Genomic DNA, 24,705 nt, shown 5'->3' with positions numbered 1-24,705 from the left:
ACACAATCAAGCTGAAGCAAAGCTGAACAGAAGTTGATTTGCTTAATGCATCTTGCTGGGATTTTTTAACTGCACAATCGCTGAAGTGGAGTGTAAGCAAGTACGGGTGGTGCAACGTTAAATGCAAACCAGATACATCTCCACCAGCAGCTGAAAAGGTGAAATGGGTTGTAAATGGACGTTCTCAGATAGGCAAGGTTCAGAGATGGGTATGTCAACAGAATTGTGGCATACGCCTTTTTTTACAGATGGATTTTTTGCACCAGGGATAGTGCAAATGTGCACTGAAAAATATTCACATTTAGTTAAATGCATACAATGAGGGAACAATTACAGCTGACTGGTTTTCAATTCTGCATTGGCGCCAGTGTGTATTTATATAGGATTGGTTTATATATGGGTTACGGGTATGTAATATCACGCTGTAATTAAAGGTTTGTAAAAGAATCTTTAGTAGTAAGAAATTACTAAAAGGATAAAACTTCCTTTATGTTCTGTAGATATGGAATCCCCAGAAATGTTCAAACATATAAAATAAATAGACAATAACCATAACATGTATATAAAATATATGGAATACAATGTAATATTTTGAAATTTTGTTCCTGCAGATCATAAGGGAAGTCTTATCCTTCTAAAGGCCCGTACACACTAGGCGATTCGCTCCAGGAGCGATATCGCCTAGTGTTTCTCCTCTTGGGGACGCCGACAGTGTGCATACACACTGTGAGATATAGCTAGCGATATCACTCAGTGACGTAATGCCGCACCCGGCCCAAACAAGCAGCATCTGCCGATTTCGTCTGATTGAGCTGCATGTGCAGACAACAGAGGGTGTCATTAACGACCCCCCCAGGACCGCGCATCAGCCGTCGTCAGCAGCATACACACTGGGCGATATTGTACACAATATCGCTCAGGAGGGTAAAAATTAGCGATATCACTTACAAAATCGCCTAGTGTGTATGTGCATTAAAAATTCTTTAGTACTGATTCCTTTTACAGACCTTTATATATCACACAGTTCTGAGGTATCCTAATATTTCTAATAATTTACGAGATATGCATTATACCACATATAAACCAATCCTATACATTCACTATTTATACAGTTAATACATATATTAACATATCTTGTGTATTGAACTCTATATATTAACTTAAATTATAACGGATTTCAATCCACTATTTTTAAATATGAATCTCTACATTTCTTTTGCGACTTAGACGTTCAGTTTGCCCTTGTGCTGTTTTATCCTTACAAAAACATATTTTCAGCTGGCTAAAAGAAATTTATCATGAAAAACTAATTGACTTTCCATAAGTCAAAAGTGCATAATTAACTAGAGAGATTCAGTGAATTGCTGCTCAAAAATCAAAAGGATAAATATAATTCATTAAAATGTTTTTTTTTTGTAAAGTAGTTATGAGAACTACGTATTGATGAAAAAACATTGGGCTTCCGTGACCGTGTTTAGGTAATACGCATCAGAGTGAGAGGCGGCTGGCCGTCTCTTCATTTTAACAAATGTCCTTAATGATGAAAATCTACAGGATTTAAAAACTACAAATGAAAGTAACATATCAAGATATTTTATTACATACACTGGGGCAGATGTATTAACCTGGAGAAGGCATAAGGAAGTGATAAACCAGTGATATGTGCAAGGTGATAAATACACCAGCCAATCAGTTCCAATATGTAAATTAACAGTTAGGATCTGATTGGCTGCTGCCTTTATCACCTTGCACATATCACTGGTTTATCACTTCCTTATGCCTTCTCCAGGTTAATACATCTGCCCCAATATATTTTAGCTGGGTGTGGTATGCAAGGTCGACAGTAACTAGGTTGACCACTATTGGTTGACAGTAACTAGGCCGACAGGGTCTCTAGGTTGACATGGTGTATTTCAAAAGGTCGACGTGTGTTTTTTATGTTTTTTGGGTGTCGTTTTCACTGTACAGTGACCAGGAACCCCAATTAGTGCACCGTGTCACTTTGCGCTTCCCAATGTCCTCAAATTCTTCATAGTAAAAAGATGTACTTCTCAGTAAATCGTTGTATATAGGAAAAAAAATATACAAAAAACAACAATGTGTAAGACTGTATGAATTTGTCCAATCAAAAAATCCCAAATGTGTAGGAAACAGGAAGGTGATAAGTCTTCTCCCCAGCATGCAACAGAAGGATCCCTCAGCAAGCGTTCCACACCCAAGGTGTGGGACGCTTGCTGAGGGATCCTTCTGATGCATGCTGGGGAGAGGTAGCGCCATATAGTGTTGTACCATTTGTTTTTAGTGCACCGTGTCCCCTCGCATGGCGAGCGTTCGGGCAAGGCTACTATTCCCAATCGTAGTCTACGTGGATCGTTAAGTATGACAAAGGTCAAAAAAAGAAAAAAAATTGTGAAATTGTGAAAAAAATCATGTCGACCTTTTGACCTGGCGTCCTAGAACATGTCGACCTAGAGACCCTGTCGACCAATAGTGGTCGACCTAGGTACTGTTGACCTAGAGACCGGATCCCCTTTTATCAAACACTTGGCTTTTCTGTGTAAATGGATGGGATAAGACAGATTTTGTATTACTGCCAATGTGCATTGTGGAAAGGACACAAAAGATCATAACCACAAGTGTGGTACGTAACCCCAGCGCACAAAATGCTGACGGACAGAATAGCGACACCGACATGCCAACAGGGCTTCATAAGTAACGTAAGCCTAATCCTAAACCTCCCACTAACTCTCCCTTCCTGCAGCCTAACCCTAAACCTACCACCTAAACGGTAATCCACTCCTCCCGCAGGTTAACCCTAACAATCCCCCCCTGCAGCCTAACCCTAACCCACTCCTCCCGCAGCCCAACCCTAACCCTCCCTTCCTGCAGCCTAATCCTAACCTCCCCCTGATACTTACGTTTGGGATGTCGGCTGTAGGGATTCCGGCGACTCATGCAGATAAATTCTTATCTCATCATTATAAATATATAGAAATAACAGATCCGCTGTAAAGGACACTGACTGTAAGAGGGTTACACCCACACACTTGTTAAATCCTCTAGTTTAAATAGTAATGTCATCTGCTTGTGAAAGCAGTTACTTTACATGTTTCATGTCTTTGGTAAGTCACTCCATTTCTTCTTTATTAATTAGTATTTACCCTTTGTAATTTTAAAGGTCTAATTACTAATGAACTGCATGATGGCTGAAACTGAAAGAATTTAACAGTGTAATTATTGGTCTTCCCTCATCAATTAATGAGAGGATTTAGATGTAAGTAGCAGTGAGGGACTGTTGCTGGGCGTAGAAGGAGATCAAAACTCTGTCATGGATAAGCCCAAAACAATGTTAAAATGGGCTTCCTTTTTTTCTATTTTTTTGATACAAATGTTTCTCTTAGCACTGAGCAAGCACCAAAAGGTACACAAGAAAGGAAACTACCCTGGTGGCAATTACATTTTGAAATATTAATACAAATTTATTTATGGACAACAGGTCATGGCTTTTAAATATTGTAATAAGAAAGCAATTTTTATTACTGGCTCTTAGACGCAGACTTTTATTTCCAATAAAAGAAAAAGTTCAATAAAGTTTGAGACTTTTTCTTTTTGGCACACGTTATTTATGCACAAATCATTATGAGATAATTAACATGAAGTCTGACAGCTATTATTTTTTTTATTTTTTTTTAAATGCAAAGACCTGTACTACAATCTGTGTTAATGTGCTAAAAACACCTTCCATTACTTATGAAAACAGAAATTATATATACAGTCAGCCACAATACCTTGAGAGGTGGAACACGGGGCTCTTCTCTGGGTGGGTGCTCTCTCTCAGTATGACTTGAAATTGAAGATGTTCTTGATGGGTGATCATTGTCTATTCTTGGTCGTTTCTCCCTGTAGACTCCAAAAGTGTGTAGTTCCACAGTTTTTCTTTTGGAGATTTCAGGCTCCCGACTAACTGCCTCACAAGATTTACTAAGTTCATATGACTTCGAATGAGAACCGTCTACACGGCTTTGGGAGCCACCCTGTTGCTTGTGAGATTTAGTTCTAGAGGACTCTAGAGAGGCGGCATATGGTTTATCATGAGACTTTGAGTAAACAGAGTCATTGTTTCTAGAATATGTTTCAAATCCTTCTTGTGAGGCAGATAAATATTTTTTTTCAACAATACGATAATGAGTTGAATTATTTTTAATAGTTATGGTTTCTGGTGGTGATTGTTCTGGTGAGGATACCAAATTTGGAATCTCGTGCTCTCTCTCAGAACTGCAGTGCTTCTGATTCATGGTATCTTCTGAAAGTGAAGTATCTGAATTGGGAGTTGCCGAGTTATACTTTATGGTTTCAGAGCTTTCATGTTCAGTGCCTATGGTATCTGTTTGGGATGCCTCTGAGTAGCCATCAGTTTCATCTTTTAAAGGTGACTGTGATTCATCAGGTGAGGTGGGGAAGCTGTCTTGCTGAAGCATTTCATTTGGGACAGGACTGTATCCAGAAGATGCATCTGAAGTAGCAGGTACAGTTGGTGCATGTCCGGTTTCAGAGGACAGTGCTATGGAAGACACTGAAGAGGTTTCGGATATTATAGGTACATCTGACATTGGAGATGCTTCAGAAGTTAATGGCAAATTAGATGATGGAGAAGCTTCAGGTGTAAGTGGATGATTAGAGCGAGGAGATACTTCTGACATCACTGGTGAGTTGGACAGTGGTGAAACATCGGAAGTTAAAGAGGTTGGAGAACTTTCAGCTAGAGGTTTTTGTTGGCTTTCTGTCTCAGCATTTTCAAAGCTTGAAACTTCAGATAGGAAGGCAGCTTCAACAGATGCAGGTGTGTATGGTTCCTCTGAAGCTGACTGAGTGTCACCTCCTGGAGATGCCAGACTAGCGCTTGCCTCCTCTGGACTCTGTGAAGAAAATGAGGTCTCCGAAATGCATGCAGTTTCAGAGAACTGTTCATCGGTTTCACTGATCAGCTCCATTTCAACAGCAGCTGCTTCCTCAGGGTACACAGAATCTGTAGTAGCTTTGGAGGCATCATTATCCACTGACAAATTTAAATCTTCAGACGGTGGTGGTTCCTCTTCTGCTGGTTCACTCGGTGAACTATGAGAGATTACAGGGGATGGAGATCTGCATTCATCGAATTCAGTTGCGACTTCCACCATGACACTTTGATGGTCATCCGGTTTTACATTTTCCACTGTTTTAGTGTCCAAGAGAGGCAGAGTCTCATCTTCCATGACAACACAAGAATCAATGTTCTCAGCAGGCTCTTCTTTTTCTTCATCCGGTGTGTCCTGATTTGTTACTTCTTCAGACAGCTCAATTTCTGCTTTGTCATCACTTTCTTGACATTCACAAATCGTGGTTTCTACTTCCTCAGCAATCTCCTCATGTATTACGGATTCCTCAGATATTAATATCTCTTCCAGTTCTGTTTCTCTGATTATGTCCTTGGGTGGAACATGCTCCATGTTACACACCGCTTCTTCAACAACTTCAGTCTCCAACATCAGTGGTGTTTCACCACTGGCAGGTGTGCTGCATTCTAACTGTGTAGATGTGCCTGGCAAGTTCAGAGATGTGTCTAATGAACTGCTTTCATCTTCACTGCTATTTTGTACTGACGTTAGTTGTAAAGATTCCTCTTTGGACATTCCAGACCTAATGAAAGAGAAATATAAAAAATAAAATAAAAATTAACTAACCAACGCAGACTGCATTACATTTGCAAACCTGTTTTATCCAACTATACATATATTTATAATAATAATAAAACACAGAATACGCCATCTATTTCTATGAATAGTATTTTAAAAAAACAACACTTTAATAAGCCTTAAGATATCCAAGAACTGCAATTTCAGCAGCACATGTACTGTATCTTATTCTATTAATTCACCCATATTAGCTGCATTGTGACTGCAGTATGGTGAGATTATGTGCACAAGTTGCATTACAGAACTATGTAAAAACAACTTTTTGTTGCTTGTTAAGTACAGTACCATTAGTGATCATTTTTGTTTTTCTATTAAATGTAAAATATACTATCTGAAGAGAGGGAGCTCTTACCTCGGGGCCCGAATCTACTGCAACGTTAATAGTTCTACCATTGTATGGTACCATAATTATATATGTACATAGACTATACTGTATATTCTACCAGTGTGTATTTTAGAATAATCTTAAACTAATAGATTTCATTATAACAAAACAGAAATTATAGGTAACAGGATTAAGGAGGCCACAATCGCTAAAAAAAGAATGAAAAAAAAGTAAAGGAAGGGACAAACGGTACCTATCTCATTTATGTATTTTATTATTATTATTATCCTTTATAAAGTGCCACAAGGGTTCCACAGTGCCATATAAACTACATAAATAAGGACAGCATTAACAGATCAAGAAAAAAAGTGACTAACAGTATAGAACATTGCTTGACATGATTTATACACATTGCTGCATCAGCAGTTATAATACCCGAATAGGCAGCAGGAAGGCAGAACCAATGGGTTATGTGCCGTAGCAAGCAGTGGGGAGCAAATAATAATAAAAGTGAGGGAAGAAAAAGGACAAGAGGGAAAAGGGCCCTGCTTGTATTTACAAATGGAATGTATATACCCCAGGAAGGAAGTTAGGTCTTTCTTGTTGAAGAGAGCTTTATCATCTGAACTAATGCTGCAAGTCTATCACTTACTTTTCTCCATAAAATCTTTCAAAGAATCTTTCTTTCCAAACTTCTGTTTTCTTTTCCTTTTCAATTTCTTGTCTAATTCGCATTTGCATTTCTGGAGTGAACTCTCCTACAATTAAATAAACCATTAAAAATGAAATCCAAACATTAAAATGTCTCTTTAGACACGCTTAGAAATATCCTTAATATCTTGTTCATATACTGTAGGTGTGCTGAGAAAACGTATAAAATCTAACACATGCTTTGACACACATTAGTGATGTTATTCTAACTTTCAGAATATTGTGCTTTTACCAAAACAATGTTTTGTAATTTACAAAAGAGCAAGTTAAGGTTTCTCAAGATAAAGAATTTTTTTTACAATATTTAGACTGCCCTTAAAATAAGTCTGAGGCCATTGACTCAGATACGTTTTGGAAGCCAATAAGCATTAACATTTCCTATAGTTACCTGGCCACCATTATGATCTTAATACCCATATTAATTATTATATCTAATAATAATAATAATAATAATAATAATTTTCTTGTTTACCCATTTAATAATAATAAAATCAGTTTTTACTAATAACCATGTTACAAAAGTTCAAAGCAGCTTTTCAGCTCTGGCACAGTAGTGGGCATGCAGAAGGCATAGTCGGACATATACTGCTAAACAAAGATTTCTTTGCTCTACATTAACCCTAACAACTTGCATTAAAGAAATAAAAGTCGTTAAGTAGTCTGTCTGTGTGTTAATTCTTTTTAGTTTACAGGAAAGAAGGAGCTTGCATATTATAAAAGTAATAAAAAATTAAGCATTTATTCTGACATATTACAGTAGAATACCTGAAGCTTTCTGCTTAGTATACTCACACTCTGTGCTGACCTTCTTGCACCCCAATGCTAGTGATTTCTTCCTGTGTCTTAGTCAATACAAACCAAATGCTACCACATGCCAAAGTGCGGCTGTCCCTAGCACCCTGTTACACACCCCTCTGCTAGTGCTGGTTCTCTTTGCTGAGGGTTCCTCACAGTCCGTGTCAGAGGTGGCTGGGTCTGTGCTCTATTATTGGCTTAAATTATAAACCTGAGGTATCCATATAACTCCCTTAATCAGACCGGTAGAACATTCTGTATGCCTGTCCAGCACTAAAACCACTGCCTACCAATTTACACAGTTATGTAAAAAGTTTTGATGTGATTAAGTGTAATGTCATCCAATTATTGAAGATTACACATATGTCTGCACAATAAGGGTTATCATCCAATCACTACAGTATTTTTTATAGCAGATTTGTGGTTTTACAAATTTTTCTTTTCATGTAGAATTGTTTTTCATAAAATACTGATGTAATCACGGTCAAATTAATATTGATGTGATCACGTGGTGCCTTATAAATAAATTGTAATAATAAATCACATTTATTTAATTTTATTTTTATTGATCATTGCACACTGCAGTGTTGTGATGTATTTTTGGCTGGTTTGATATTTTAAGGTTAGCAGAATTATCACAAGTAGCTCAGGTTTGCAGGAGAATTCCTAGATTGAATTATAATAAGATTTTAATGATCTACTGGTAAATCCTTTTCTCGTAGTCTGTAGAGGATACTGGGAATCCATTTAGTACCATGGGGTATAGACGGGTCCACTAGGAGCCTTGGGCACTTTAAGAAATTGATAGTGTGCGCTGGCTCCTCCCCTATGTCCCTCCTACCAAACTCAGTCTAGAAATTGTGCCTGGGGAGACGGACATACTTTGAAAGAAGGATAGATAAGGAAAGTGGTGAGATTACGAACCAGCACACAGAACAATAGGAAAACCATGCTAACCAAACTTGAAACATGAACAGCAACAGCTGAACAAACCAGAATACTTAACCAAGTAATAGTGCAGGAAGAACGAAGCACCCGGTGGGCGCCCAGTATCCTCTACGGACTACGAGAAAAGGATTTACCAGTAAGTAATTAAAATCCTATTTTCTCTTACGTCCTAGAGGATACTGGGAATCCATTTAGTACCATGGGGAAGTACCAAAGCTCCCAAACTGGGTGGGAGAGTGCAGAACTCATTGACCAAAATGAAGGTCCTCACAGGTCAAAGTATCGAACTTGTAAAACTTTCCAAACGTGGTCAAACTAGACCAAGTAGCAGCTTGTTAGAGCTGTAAAGCTGAGACACCCTGGGCAGCCGCCCAAGAAGAACCCACTGACCTAGTAGAGTGGGTTTGTACAGATTTTGGAACTAGCAATCCTGCTGTGGAATAAGCATGCTGGATAGTGAGCCTAATCCAGCGTGCGATAGACTGCTTTGAAGCAGGACACCCAATCTTATTGGGATCATAGAGAAAAAAACAGCAAGTCCGATTTTCTGTGACGAGCTGTTCTCTTTACATACACCTTCAAAGCCCTCACAACATCCAAAGACTTTGAAGTAGCAGAGGTGTCCATCACAGCCGGAACCACAATAGGTTGGTTGATGTGAAAAGCGGATACCACCTTAGGAAGAAATTGCTGACGAGTCCCGAGTTCAGCTCTGTCCTCATGGAAAATTAAGTGGGGACTCTTGTGAGACAACGCCCCTAGCTCCAACACACGTCTTGCTGAGGCCAAGGCCAACAGGGTGACGTCTTCCACGTACACGTTAGGTACTTTACGGGAACCTCCTGTAACAGTTCAAACCAGTCCGATTGGAGGAACTGCAGCACCACATTGAGATCCCAAAGTGCCGTGGGAAGCACAAAGGGAGGCTGGATGTGTAGAACACCTTTCAAGAATGTCTGGACCTCTGGGAGAGAAGCTAATTGTTTCTGAAAGAAAATAGACAAAGCCAAAATCTGGACTTTAATAGAGACTAGGCGTAGGCACACATCTACTCCCGACTGCAGAAAAAGCAGGAAAACATCCCCGATGAAATTCCACTGCGGAATATTGTCTGCTCTCACACCAAGAGATGCACTTCTTCCATAAACAGTGGTAATGTTTTGACGTTACCCCCTTCCTGGCTTGGATCATAGTCGGGATGACCTTGTCAGGAATCCCTCTCCTGGCTAGAATCAGCCGTTTAACTTCCATGCCGTTAAACGTAGCCGTGGTAAGTCTTGAAAGATGAACGGGCCCTGTTGCAGAAGATACTCGCGAAGAGATAGAGGCCACGGATCTTCTATAAGCATCTCGAGAAGATCCGCGTACCAGGCCCTTCTCGGCCAGTCCACAGCAATGAGGATTGCTTGACCTTTTCCCTTTTTATTCTTTTTAGAATTCTTGGGATCAAAAGAAGTGGAGGAAACACGTACACCAGTTGGTAGACCCATGGAGTTGTCAGAGCGTCTACCGCCACTGCTTGTGGGTCTCTCGACTTGGAACAATACCGCTTGAGCTTCTTGTTGAGTCGAGAGGCCATCATGTCGATCTATGGATATCCCCACCGATGTGTCAACCACCGGAACATTTCCGGGTGGAGGCCCCATTCCCCTGGGTGCAGGTCGTGTCTGCTGAGGAAGTCTGCTTCCCAGTTGTCTACACCCGGAATGAAGACCACCGACAACGCCACAGTGTGTTTTTCTGCCCAGAGGAGAATTCTTGACACCTCTGATATTGCTGCTCTTTTTCGTTCCGCCCTGTCTGTTTATGTACGTTACCGCCGTTACATTGTCCGACTGGACCTGAATGGCCTGATTCTGAAGTAGAAATGAGGCCTGCAGAAGGGCGTTGTAGATTGCTCTGAGTTTCAAGATGTTTAGTGGAAGGACAACTTCCCGACTTGACCATCTTCCTTGAAACTGCACCCCCATGGGTGACTGCTCCCCAACCTCTGAGGCTTGCATCCGTGGTTAGCAGAATCCAATTCTGAATACCGAACCTCCAACCCTCAACGAGGTGAGAAGTCTGTAGCTGCCACAGCAGGGAGAGATTCTGGCTCTTGGCCACAGACAGATCCTCTGGTGCATGTGAAGATGCGATCCGGACCATTTGTCCCAAAAAAATCCAGCTGGAAGGCCCTCGCATGAAACCTTCCGTACTGAAGTGCCTCGTAAGAGGCCACCATTTTCCCCAGAAGGCGAATGCACAGATGAACCGAGGGCCGGGTTGGCTCTAGGACATCCCGAACCATCGACTGGATTTCCATAGCCTTCTCCAAGGGAAGGAAAACTATCTGAGACTCTGTGTCCAGTATCATTCCCAGACAGGAGAGCCTCTGCGTTGGTTCCAGGTGAGATTTTGGTAAGTTCAGAATCCACCCATGATCCAGTAGTAGTCTGGTTGAGAAGCCAATGCTGTCCAACAACCGCTCCCTGGATGGTGCCCTTATCAAAAGATCGTCCAGGTTATGTTCACTCCCCGTTTGCGAAGTAGAAACATCATCTCTGCCATCACCTTGGTGAACACTCTTGGTACCGTGGAGAGACCAAATAGCAGGGCCTGGAACTGGTAGTGGCAGTCCTGCAGCTCAAACCGTAGATAAGCCTGATGAGGCGGCCAGATCGGAATGTGAAAGTACGCATCCTTGATATCCAGAGACACTAGGAATTCCCGCTCCTCCAGACCTGAGATCACCGCTCCCCATCTTGAATTTGAACACTCGTAAGTACGGGTTTAACAAGGTTCAAAATCGGTCTTACCGAACCGTCCGGTTTCGGTACTACAAACAAGTTGGAATAATATCCCTTGTTTTGCAGATGAGGTGGAACTGGAACAATGACCCGAGTCTGTACCAGTTTTTGAATGGCGTCCTGTCTGTAAGGTTATACTTGCTTCCTGTGACACTGGTAAGCCTGATTTGAAGAATCTGTGAGGTGGGAGCTCCTGAAACTCCAGTCTATAGTCCATGGAAATAAGACCTATGACCTAGTAATCCTGGCAAGATGTTGTCCAGATGTGACTGAAAAATTTTAGTCAGGCTCCCACCTGCCAGTATTCCATGCATCTCGGTCCACCATCATGCTGAAGGCTTTGAAGAAGCAGAGCTTAAATTCTGTTCCTGTGAACAGTTGCTGGTTTTCGTGGTTTACCTCTAACGCCTCCAGTGGCTGTAAAAGAACCTCTGGTTTTGCCCTTAAACTAGCAGCCCGAAAGGACTGTAGATTAGGTCCTGAGTAGGCCTTCCTGGCTGGGGGAGCTGCAGAAGGAAGATACGTGGATTTACCCGCAGTAGCTTTGGAGATCCATTTCTCTAGTTCATCTCCAAATAAGGCCTCTCCTGTGAAGGGTAGGACTTCCATGCCTTTCCTGGAGTCCGCGTCAGCAGTCCACTGGCGTAGCCATAAACCTCTACATGCTGACACTGCCATAGCAGTGGTACGTGCATTAAGCAATCCTATTTCTTTTATGGCTTCCACCATAAAATTCGCACAGTCCTGTATATGTTGCAGGAGTAAAATAATCTCCCCCTGAGGCAAGGTACCTAACCCCTCAATTAGGTTACCCGACCATTTGGTGAAGGCCTTAGTAATCCACCCACATGCTATAGTGAGTCTCTGGGCCACCCCAGCAGCTATATACAAAGATTTGAGTGTATTTTCAATTCTACGATCAGCCGTGTCGTTTAGGGAAGCTACACCCGGGACAGGCAGTACAATTTTCCGTGACAGCCTGGATACTGAAGCATCCACTATCGGTGGATTTTCCCATGTTTTCCTATCCTCAGAAGGAAAAGGAAAAGATGATATCAACCTTTTAGGGATTTGAAATTTCCTATCAGGATTAACCCACGGTCCTTCAAACAGGGTATTTAGTTCCTTTGACACAGGAAAAGTGGCTGAGGATTTCTTTTTTAAATTAAAATAAGACTCTGTCTCCTCTGTTACCTTATCTGGGATATGCAGAACGTCTCTGATAGCTTCTATGAGAGCCTCTATTCCCAGTGACAGATCAGCCTCCCCCACCTCCCCTCCTCCATGTCTGACCCGTAATCATCAGAGTCAGACTGCAGGATATGAGCCAAAGGACGTTTTTGCAGACAAATGACAGGGGACTGAGACACTGGTTTGGGTACAGAGTCTCTGTTCATAAACTCAGTCATCGACTGTCTTAAGTATTGCGTCTCTTTCTTATTGTGGGACAATTTAGAAGAGATATTGGAAATCATTCCCCTAAAGCAAACCAGCCAAGCTGGCTCTGACCCGCTAGCCTGGGAGGGTACACTGCACTGAGTACACTGCAGTGAACCTCCTGGAGAAGAGGAACGCTGTGCCTTACATGAAACACACTATTTGTCTGACATACTGTGACAGCACACATAGGAAAAGGTTAAATGCACAATTAACCCACAAAGAGCCCTTCAAGAGAGAGACAGAAATAGCCTGGCACACCAAGCACACCAAGCCCTTACTGCTAATGCCAAGCTTAGCCGGGTCGCAGACTAAGTACACAGATTGGGAACTTAGTACACTAGTAAGTGCTCCCTCCCTATGGCCCCCTGGTACCGCTGAGGTAATCTGGAGTCTCTCCGGAGGAGCTGTGCATCCCTGTCAGTCAGCGTCTGTGTCCACTGCAGAGGGAAAATGGCGCTGGTGAGCTGCTGGATCAGCTCATCGTTAAGCCCCGCCAATGGCGCGTGGTTTTCCCACTTTTTTATACTAGCTGAGGTAATTTTTAGTGCTTAAAATGGAGTCAGTCGCCTTTTAAGTCTGTAATGCCAGTCTGGTTACTGTGTACACCCATAGTGTACTTAGACTCAGTTCACTCCCTCAGAAGTGGTGCGTCCGCATTGTGTACTGAGTATGGAGACTCCGCCGCCCCATAGAAGCCGTGCGTCTCTGTACCCTCATGCCGCCATAATAGCCGGTGACCCGCTAACCAGGACGCTGGTTAAGTACTCACCACTCTTCTATCTTCTGACTCTGTTTGGGAAGGCGGCGTGCTGCGGGAATGTACGCTTGCTGTGGTGCTGCGTGCAAATAGTTCCCTCAGGAGCTAGTGTCCTGTCAGCTGGGAACGGGACCATTAACCTTCAAGAGGTTGGGCCGTTTCTTCGCCTAAGTCACAAGAAGCAGGCAGGCTGGTGCCATCCAGTCCTGTCTGAAAATAAACAGATAAAATAAATGCAGAAAACTCTTCAGGAGCTTCCAGCGATGTGACCGGCTCCTCCGGGCACATTTTCTAAATGGAGTCTGGTAGGAGGGAGGAGGCAGCGCACAGTATCAAATTCTTAAAGTGCCCAAGGCTCCTAGTGCACCAATCTATACCCCATGGTACTAAATGGATTCCCGGTATCCTCTACCTAGGACGCAAGAGAAATTGAATTTCATCATGCAATACCATTATATGTATATGTATATATATATATATATATATATATACACACACACACACACACACACACACACACACACACATATATATATATATATATATATATACACACATACATATACACACACACACACACACACACACACACACACACACACACACATATACACAAAAATCTTCACAAGGGTACCCTCCAAAATCAAACTTTGATTGAAGATATACATTTTATTATTTATAGAACACAGCCAAAGTGCTTACAGTATGTGCATTATAGTCTACGTTTCGGTTCCTTGAGGACCTTCATCAGGACTAGCAGCAGAGCAATCTTTCACCAACACAGCCAAAACTTGGAGTGGTACCCATGTAAAGATTTTTTTTGTCTATAAATCTGGAAGGATTTCTAATGAAGCACCTCGCTGTTGTGCCTAAGAGCTTTATATGAGTGTGGATTTATGCAATTATATATATAAAAATCAAAAAGAAAATTAAATAAGTCCCAACTAATGCTAATTGGAGAAAAACATATATATTTACCTTCTGACAACCGCTGTTTCCACCCTTGGGCAGCATATGCAAAGAATTCATTATTCAGAGCAGAATTACTAAGACGTAAAGCCCCATCACTTCCCATCTGGAAAGAGAACAGGAAAGAATGCATCAATGAAAGGTCCTTTCTACATCATATAGGTCTTGATGGATGGGATACAATTCTTAGGTCGACAGTCATTAGGTCGACCACTATTGGTTGACATGGGTATTCGGTCAACATGGGCATTAGTTTGACATGAGTTTTTCACAATATTTTTAATTTTTTTTTAACTTTTTCATACTTTACGACCCACATGGACTACTATTGGGAATAGTAACCATGCCCGAAGCATGGCGAGAGAGGCGAACCATACAAGGGGACACTGTGCACTAATTGAGGTTCCCGGTCACTTTACGAAAACGACACACATCCCCCCTCAAACTCCCCCCCACTCATGTCGACCTTTTTCCATATCGACCTTTTCCAGGTGTCGACATAGTGCCTGTCGACCTAATGAGTGTCAACCTAAGTAGGGTCGACCCAATGATCCCATTCCTGATGGACATATCCTAGGCTAGACATGTGTGGTGAAAAAAACAAATCAAAAGCAATATTTCTGCATGCATCTATGAAATATATAACAGAAGTGCACACCAGACACATTTGTTTCTGTTGATGACTATCCTACCTCACAAGCTCGCTGCCTCATTTCATTCTAGACTCAGAACTCTCCTTTTTGTTGCACATATTCAATCGTCTCCATATTTGTTGCATGCATAAAAAACATGCACACATCTGTAAAAACTTTAATCCAGGCAGGCAATCTCCTGCACTGACTATTTTAACTATTTTCTTACTGGTCATAAGGGGGGCACACACGCTGTGTGCTGAGCGGAGGGGGGGGGGGGGGCGGCTCAGTACACACAGCGGCAAAGTGAGCTACAGTACCTGACTAGATTGTGCCTGCATGCAAGCCAACCTAGTGTCATCGATAGCGATGCACGGGGCCGCGCATCGCTATCGCTGTGGGGTATACACACGGAGCGATGCATGCTTCTTTTCCAAGCAATTTAGTCAGATTGCTTAGAAAGTAAGCAAAAATCGCTCTGTGTTTGTACGCCCCTTTACTGAGCATATCATGAACTTATCAGGACCAGATGGAACTGAAGGATGTAGACACAGTGTGATCTGTTCCCTATAAGGATGCTATCTAGGGTGTCGCCACAAGGAGTCAGAACTGCCACCCTAATAAGCATCTGATATGCTCTTATTTAGTTTCTTCTTGTAATTAATACCAGTAAAACTTTATATACGACAAACTTCATGATTGTGCACCCCATTTTCTTCTTATTTTCATATATTTCCTACCACCCACTGATGAAGGGTGAGTAAAGAGTAGCTGTAGGAGAAGGGGACACTCAGGATTTTTTTTTATTAACAGTTTCTTATATGGTACAGCAAATTCTGTTGCGCTTTACAATTGGAAACAACGATAAGACAAAATTGGATGATAAACAGGCCCTGCTCACAAGCAACTCTGGTGGGTCTTCAGCCTGCTGCCCTCCAGCTGTTGTGAAACTACATATCCCGGCATGCCCTGAAACAGGCTAAAACTGAGGCAGGGCATGCTGGGATGTTAGTTCCACAGCAGTTGGGAGGGCCGCAGGTTGAAGACCCACCAGTGTTCGCAAAAACGCACCATGGCACTTATTTTACACGATATTGAGAACCGGGGACTAAATTTTTCAGAGTTGGTGGGTCACCGGGGACGCGCTCCACTGGGTTTCACTATCAGCAGCGGCCGCTGTGCCTTAATATCCCCGGCAGGAGGCGTGCCTGCTCCCGTGCGAGTCTCGCGCCCCTCATCGTCCGTGTGCAGAGCTGGGAGTGCCGTGGATGGCAAAGTCCTCCTCGCCGCCCGCTTGGTGGGTATAGAGGGCTCCGCTCAGACCTGCCGTGGCTGCTAACTGGGGGTAACAGCTCGTCTTGCATGGGCCGCGGAGGAGGAGAAGAGGGTTATAAAGCCAGAACGGCGCTGTGTGGGGTGTGGGGGTCACCTAGTCACGGGAACAGATTTTACTCACCGGTAAATCTATTTCTCGTAGTCCGTAGTGGATGCTGGGACTCCATAAGGACCATGGGGATTAGCGGCTCCGCAGGAGACTGGACACAACTAAAGAAAGCTTTAGGACTACCTGGTGTGCACTGGCTCCTCCCACCAAGACCCTCCTCCAGACCTCAGTTAGGATACTGTGCCCGGAAGAGCTGACACAAATAGGAAGGATTTTGAATCCCGGGTAAGACTCATACCAGCCACACCAATCACACCGTATAACTCGTGATACTATACCCAGTTAACAGTATGAAATATAACTGAGCCTCTCTACAGATGGCTCAACAATAACCCTTTAGTTAGGCAATAACTATAAACAAGTATTGCAGACAATCCGCACTTGGGATGGGCGCCCAGCATCCACTACGGACTACGAGAAATAGATTTACCGGTGAGTAAAATCTTATTTTCTCTGACGTCCTAAGTGGATGCTGGGACTCCATAAGGACCATGGGGATTATACCAAAGCTCCCAAATGGGCGGGAGAGTGCGGATGACTCTGCAGCACCGAATGAGCAAACTCTAGGTCCTCCTCAGCCAGGGTATCAAACTTGTAGACTGTTGCAAAAATGTTTGAACCCGACCAAGTAACAGCTCGGCAAAGTTGTAAAGCCGAGACCCCTCGGGCAGCCGCCCAAGAAGAGCCCACTTTCCTCGTGGAATGGGCTTTTACAGATTTAGGGTGCGGCAGTCCAGCATGTGCAAGTTGAATCGTGCTACAGATCCAGCGAGCAATAGTCTGCTTAGAAGCAGGAGCACCCAGCTTGTTGGGTGCATACAGGATAAATAGCGAGTCACTTTTCCTGACTCCAGCCGTCCTGGAAACATATACTTTTCAGGGCCCTGACTACGTCCAGTAACTTGGAATCCTCCAAGTCCCAAGTAGCCGCAGGCACCACAATAGGTTGGTTCACATGAAAAACTGATACCACCTTAGGAAGGAATTGGGAACGAGTCCTCAATTCCGCCTTATCCATATCAAATACAGATAAGGGCTTTTGTATGACAAAGCCGCCAATTCTGATACACGCCTGGCCGACGCCAAGGCCCACAGCATGACCACTTTCCACGTGAGGTATTGTAGCTCCACGGATTTAAGTGGCTCAACCCAATGCGACTTCAGGAAATCCAACACCACGTTGAGATCCCACGGTGCCACTTGAGGCACAAACGGGGCTGACTATGCAGCACTCCCTTAACAAAAGTCTGAACTTCAGGCAGTGAAGCCAGTTCTATTTTGGAAGAAAAATCGATAGAGCCGAAATCTGGACCTTAATGGAACCCAATTTTAGGCCCATAGTCACCTCTGACTGTAGGAAGTGCAGAAATCGACCTAGGTGAAATTCCTCCTTTGGGGCCTTCCTGGCCTCACAGCACGCAACATATTTCCGCCATATGCGGTGATAATGGTTTGCGTTCCCTTCTTTCCTAGCTTTAAATAGCGTAGGGATAACTTCCTCCGGAATGCCCTTTTCCTTCAGGATCCGGCGTTCAACCGCCATGCCGTCAAACGCAGCCGTGGTACGTCTTGGAACAGACAGGCCCCCTGCTGCAGCAGGTCCTGTCTGAGCGGCAGAGGCCATGGGTCCTCTGAGATCATTTCTTGGAGTTCTGGGTACCAAGCTCTTCTTGGCCAACCCGGAACAATGAGTATAGTTCTTACTCCACGAATATAGTGCTTACTCCTCTCCTTATTATTATTCTCATTACCCTGGGTATGAGAGGCAGAGAAGGGAACACATACACCGACTGGTACACCCACGGTGTTACCAGAGCGTCCACAGCTATCGCCTGAGGGTCCCTTGACCTGGCGCAATATCTTTGTAGCTTTTTGTTGAGGCGGGACGCCCTCATGTCCACCTGTGGCCTTTCCCAACGGTGTACAATCATTTGGAAGACTTCTGGATGAAGTCCCCACTCTCCCGGGTGGAGGTCGTGTCTTCTGAGAAAGTGTGCTTCTCAGTTGTCCACTCCGGGAATGAACACTGCTGACAGTGCTAACACATGATTTTCCGCCCATCGGAGAATCCTTGTGGCTTCTGCCATCGCCATCCTGCTTCTTGTGCCGCCCTGTCGGTTTACATGAGCGACCGCCGTGATGCTGTCTGACTGGATCAGCACCGGCCGGTGTTGAAGCAGGGTCTAGCCTGACTTAGGGCATTGTAAATGGCCCTTAGTTCCAGAATATTTATGTGTAGGGAAGTCTTTCCATGGCCTTGGAAGTTTCTTCCCTGTGTGACTGCCCCCCAGCCTCGAAGGCTGGCATCCGTGGTCACCAGGACCCAGTCCTGTATGCCGAATCTGCGGTCCCCTAGAAGATGAGCACTCTGCAGCCACCACAAAAAGCGACACCCTGGCCCTTGGAGACAGGGTTATCCACCGATGCATCTGAAGATGCAACCCGGACCACTTGTCCAACAGATCCCACTGGAAGATCCTTGCATGGGACCTGGCGAATGGAATTTCTTCGTAAGAAGCTACCATCTTTCCCAGGGCTCGCGTGCATTGATGCACCGACACCTGTATTTGTATTAGGAGGTCTCTGTCTAGAGACGACAACTCCTTGGACTTCTCCTCCGGGAGAAACCCTTTTTATCCTGTTCTGTGTCCAGAACCATACCCAGGAACAGTAGACGCGTCGTAGGAACCAGCTGCGACTTTGGAATATTCAGAATCCAGCCGTGCTGTTGTAGCACTTCCCGAGATAGTGCTACTCCGCCGAACAACTGCTCCCTGGACCTCGCCTTTATAAGGAGATCGTCCAAGTACGGGATAATTATTTCGGCCATTACCTTGGTAAATACCTCGGTGCCGGGGACAGACCAACGGCAACGTCTGGAATTGGTAATGACAATCCTGTACCACAATTCTGAGGTACTCCTGGTGAAGAGGGTAAATAGGGACATGCAGGTAAGCATCCTTGATGTCCAGTGATACCATGAAATTCTCCAGGCTTGCAATAATCGCCCTGAGCGATTCCATTTTGAACTTGAACCTTCGTATATAAGTGTTCAAGGCTTTCAATTTTAGAATGGGTCTCACCGAACCGTCTGGTTTCGGTACCACAACATTTTGGAATAGTAACCCCGGCCTTGTTGAAGGAGGGGTACCTTGATTTCACCTGCTGGAAGTACAGCTTGTGAATTGCCGCCAGTACTACCTTTCTCCGAGGGCAGCAGGCAAGGCTGATGTGAGGTAACGGCGAGAGGAAGTCGCCTCGAACTCCAGCCTGTATCCCTGTGATACTATTTGCAGAACCTAGGGATCCACCTGTGGGCAAGCCCACTGGTCCCTGAAGTTCCCGAGACGCGCCCCCACCGCACCTGTCTCCACCTGTGGAGCCCCAACGTCATGCGGTGGACTCCGAGGAAGCGGGGGAAGATTTTTGATCCTGGGAACTGGCTGCTGGTGCAGCTTTTTCCTTCTTCCCTTGTCTCTGTGCAGAAAGGAAGCGCCTTTGACCCGCTTGCTTTTCTGAAGCCGAAAGTACTGTACCTGAAAATACAGTGCTTTCTTAGGCTGTGAGGAAACCTGAGGTAAAAATTTTTCTTCCCAGAAGTTGCTGTGGATACGAGGTCCCAGAGACCATCCCCAAACAATTCCTCACCCTTATAAGGCAGAATCTCCATGTGCCTTTTATAGGCAGCATCACCTGTCCACTGCCGGGTTTCTAATACCCTCCTGGCAGAATGGACATTGCATTAATTCTGGATGCCAGCCGGCAAATATCCCTCTGTGCATCCTTTATATCTAAGACGACGTCTTTAATATGCTCTATGTTAGCAAACTATTATCCCTGTCTTAGAGTATTAATATTATCTGACTGGGTATCAGACCACGCTGCAGCAGCACTATTTATGCTGAGGCAATTGCAGGTCTCAGTATATAACCTGAGTGTGTATATACAGACTTCAGGATAGCCTCCTGCTTTTTATCAGCAGGCTCCTTCAAGGTGGCCGTATCCTAAGACGGCAGTGCCACCTTTTTTGACAAACGTGTGAGCGCCTTATCCACCCTAAGGGATATCTCCCAACGTGACCTATCCTCTGGCGGGAAAGGGTACGCCATCAGTAACTTTTTAGAAATTACCAGTTTCTTATCGGGGGAACCCACGCTACTTTACACACTTCATTCATTCATCTGATGGGGGAACAAAACACTGGCTGCTTTTTCTCCCCAAAAATAAAACCCCTTTTATGTGGTACTTGGGTTCATGTCAGAAATGCGTAACACATTTTTCATTGCCGAGATCATGTAACGGATGTTCTTAGTGGATTGTGTATATGTCTCAACCTCGTCGACACTGGAGTCAGACTCCGTGTCGACATCTGTGTCTGCCATCTGAGGTAACGGGCGCTTTTTTGAGCCCCTGATGGCCTTTGAGACGCCTGGGCAGGCGCGGGCTGAGAAGCCGGCTGTCCCACAGCTGTTTTACGTCATCCAGCCTTCTATGTAAGGAGTTGACATTGTCGGTTAATACCTTCCACCTATCCATCCACTCTGGTGTCGGTCCCACAGGGGGCGACATCCCATTTATCGGCCTCTGCTCCACCTCCACGTAACCTTCCTCATCCCACATGTCGACACAGCCGTACCGACACACAGCACACACACAGGGAATGCTCTGACTGAGGACAGGACCCCACAAAGTCCTTTGGGGAGACAGAGAGAGAGTATGCCAGCACACACCAGAGCGCTATATAATGCAGGGATTAACACTATAACTGAGTGATTTTTCCCCCAATAGCTGCTTGTATAAACAATATTGCGCCTAAATTTAGTGCCCCCCCTCTCTTTTTAACCATTTGAGCCTGAAAACTACAGGGGGAAGCCTGGGGAGCTGTCTTCCAGCTGCACTGTGAAGAGAAAATGGCGCCAGTGTGCTGAGGGAGATAGCACCGCCCCTTTTTCGCGGACTTTTCTCCCGCTTTTTTATGGTGATTTTGCCAGGCAAGGTGTTTATATTGCTGCTCAGGGCGCCCCCCCCCCCAGCGCCCTGTACCCATCAGTGACCGGAGTGTGAGGCGTGCATGAGGAGCAATGGCGCACAGCTGCAGTGCTGTGCGCCACCTTGGTGAAGACTGAAATCTTCTGCCGCCGATTTTCCGGAACACTTCTTGCTTCTGGCTCTGTAAGGGGGCCGGCGGCGCGGCTCTGGGACCGAACATCAATGGCCGGTTCCATGCGGTCGATCCCTCTGGAGCTAATGGTGTCCAGTAGCCTAAGAAGCCCAAGCTACCACCAGTTAGGTAGGTTCGCTTCTTCTCCCCTTAGTCCCTCGCTGCAGTGAGTCTGTTGCCAGCAGATCTCACTGTAAAATAAAAAACCTAAAATATACTTTCTTTCTAGGAGCTCAGGAGAGCCCCTAGTGTGCGTCCAGCTCAGCCGGGCACAAGAATCTAAGTGAGGTCTGGAGGAGGGTCTTGGTGGGAGGAGCCAGTGCACACCAGGTAGTCCTAAAGCTTTCTTTAGTTGTGCCCAGTCTCCTGCGGAGCCGCTAATCCCCATGGTCCTTACGGAGTCCCAGCATCCACTTAGGACGTCAGAGAAAATAAGAATTTACTTACCGATAATTCTATTTCTCGTAGTCCGTAGTGGATGCTGGGGACTCCGTAAGGACCATGGGGAATAGCGGCTCCGCAGGAGACTGGGCACAAAAGTAAAGCTTTAGAACTACCTGGTGTGCACTGGCTCCTCCCCCTATGACCCTCCTCCAAGCCTCAGTTAGGATACTGTGCCCGGACGAGCGTACACAATAAGGAAGGATTTTGAATCCCGGGTAAGACTCATACCAGCCACACCAATCACACCATATAACTTGTGATCTAAACCCAGTTAACAGCATGATAACAGAGGAGCCTCTAGAAAAGATGGCTCACTACAGCAATAACCCGATTTTTTTTTTTTTTTGGTAACAATAACTATGTACCAGTATTGCAGACAATCCGCACTTGGGATGGGCGCCCAGCATCCACTACGGACTACGAGAAATAGAATTATCGGTAAGTAAATTCTTATTTTCTCTGACGTCCTAGTGGATGCTGGGGACTCCTTAAGGACCATGGGGATTATACCAAAGCTCCCAAACGGGCGGGAGAGTGCGGATGACTCTGCAGCACCAAATGAGAGAACTCCAGGTCCTCCTCAGCCAGGGTATCAAATTTGTAGAATTTTACAAACGTATTTGCTCCTGACCAAGTAGCTGCTCGGCAAAGTTGTAAAGCCGAGACCCCTCGGGCAGCCGCCCAAGATGAGCCCACCTTCCTTGTGGAATGGGCTTTTACAGATTTTGTCTGTGGCAGGCCTGCCACAGAATGTGCAAGCTGAATTGTACTACAAATCCAACGAGCAATAGTCTGCTTAGAAGCAGGAGCACCCAGCTTGTTGGGTGCATACAGAATAAACAACGAGTCAGATTTTCTGACTCCAGCCGTCCTGGAAACCTATATTTCCAGGGCCCTGACAACGTCTAGCAACTTGGAGTCCTCCAAGTCCCTAGTAGCCGCAGGCACCACAATAGGTTGATTCAGGTGAAACGCTGAAAACCACCTTAGGGAGAAACTGAGGACAAGTCCTCAATTCCGCCCTGTCCGAATGGAAAATCAGATGAGGGCTTTTACAGGATAAAGCCGCCAATTCTGACACGCACCTGGCCTAGGCCAGGGCCAACAGCATGACCACTTTCCATGTGAGATATTTTAACTCCACATATTTAAGTGGTTCAAACCAATGTGACTTTTGGAACCCAAAAACTACATTTAGATCCCAAGGTGCCACTGGAGGCACAAAAGGAGGCTGTATATACAGTACCCCTTTCACAAACGTCTGAACTTCAGGGACTGAAGCTAGTTCTTTTTGGAAGAAAATTGACAGGGCCGAAATTTGAACCTTAATGGACCCCCATTTCAGGCCCATAGACACTCCTGTTTGCAGGAAATGTAGGAATCGACCTAGTTGAAAATTCCTCCGTCGGGGCCTTACTGGCCTCGCACCACGCAACATATTTTCGCCAAATGCGGTGATAATGTTTTGCGGTTATATCTTTCCTGGCTTTGATCAGGATAGGAATGACTTCATCCGGAATGCCTTTTTCCTTCAGGATCCGGCGTTCAACCGCCATGCCGTCAAACGCAGTCGCGGTAAGTCTTGGAACAGACAGGGTCCTTGCTGGAGCAGGTCCCTTCTTAGAGGTAGAGGCCACGGATCCTCCGTGAGCATCTCTTGAAGTTCCGGTTACCAAGTCCTTCTTGGCCAATCCGGAGCCCGAATATAGTGCTTACTCCTCTCCATCTTATAATTCTCAGTACCTTGGGTATGAGAGGCAGAGGAGGGAACACATACACTGACTGGTACACCCACTGTGTTACCAGAGCGTCTACAGCTATTGCCGGAGGGTCCCTTGACCCGGCGCAATACTTGTCGAGTTTTATAAACATGTGGAAGACTTCTGGGTGAAGTCCCCACTTGCTGACAGTGCTATCACATGATTTTCCGCCCAGCGAAGAATCCTTGCAGCTTCTGCCATTGCCCTCCTGCTTCTTGTGTCACCCTGTCTGTTTACGTGGGTGACTGCCGTGATGTTGTCCGAATGGATCAACTCCGGGTGACCTTGAAGCAGAGGTCTTGCTGAGCTTAGAGCATTGTAAATGGCCCTTAGCTTCAGGATATTTATGTTAAGTGATGTCTCCAGGCTTGACCATAAGCTCTGGAAATTCCTTCCCTGTGTGACTGCTCCCCAGCCTCGCAGGCTGGCATCCGTGGTCACCAGGACCCAGTCCTGAATGTCGAATCTGCGGCCCTCTAGAAGATGAGCACTCTGCAACCACCACAGGAGAGACACCCTTGTGCTTGGTGACAGGGTTATCCGCTGATGCATCTGAAGATGCGACCCGGACCATTTGTCCAGCAGGTCCCACTGGAAAGTTCTTGCGTGGAATCTGCCGAATGGGATTGCTTCGTAGGAAGCCACCATTTTTCCCAGAACCCTTTCATTGATGTACTGAGACTTGGCTCGGTTATAGGAGGTTCCCGACTAGCTCGGATAACTCCCTGACTTTCTCCTCCGGGAGAAACACCTTTTTCTGGACTGTGTCCAGGATCATCCCTAGGAACAGACGACGAG

At 44.9% G+C, this 24,705-nt stretch overlaps 1 protein-coding gene across 2 annotated transcripts in view; it reads right to left on the bottom strand.

Annotated features, from left to right (window-relative positions):
• Positions 1-24,705, bottom strand: part of ASXL3 (ASXL transcriptional regulator 3) — a 303,495-nt gene that overhangs the window by 10,586 nt on the left and 268,204 nt on the right. For both annotated transcript variants that reach the window (XM_063923670.1, XM_063923669.1), the window contains 3 exons: positions 14,476-14,572; positions 6,710-6,815; positions 3,789-5,676 (listed from right to left, as the gene is read on the bottom strand). In XM_063923670.1, the coding sequence (XP_063779740.1) occupies positions 3,789-5,676; positions 6,710-6,815; positions 14,476-14,572 (2,091 nt within the window). The remainder of the gene's footprint in view (positions 1-3,788; positions 5,677-6,709; positions 6,816-14,475; positions 14,573-24,705) is intronic.

The sequence above is a fragment of the Pseudophryne corroboree genome, chromosome 5 (assembly GCF_028390025.1).
Source record: "Pseudophryne corroboree isolate aPseCor3 chromosome 5, aPseCor3.hap2, whole genome shotgun sequence".
In the NCBI taxonomy this organism is placed as follows: Eukaryota; Metazoa; Chordata; class Amphibia; order Anura; family Myobatrachidae; genus Pseudophryne; species Pseudophryne corroboree.
The sequence above is the reverse complement of the archived record's forward strand: the minus strand, read 5'-3'. Positions and strand labels throughout refer to the sequence as shown.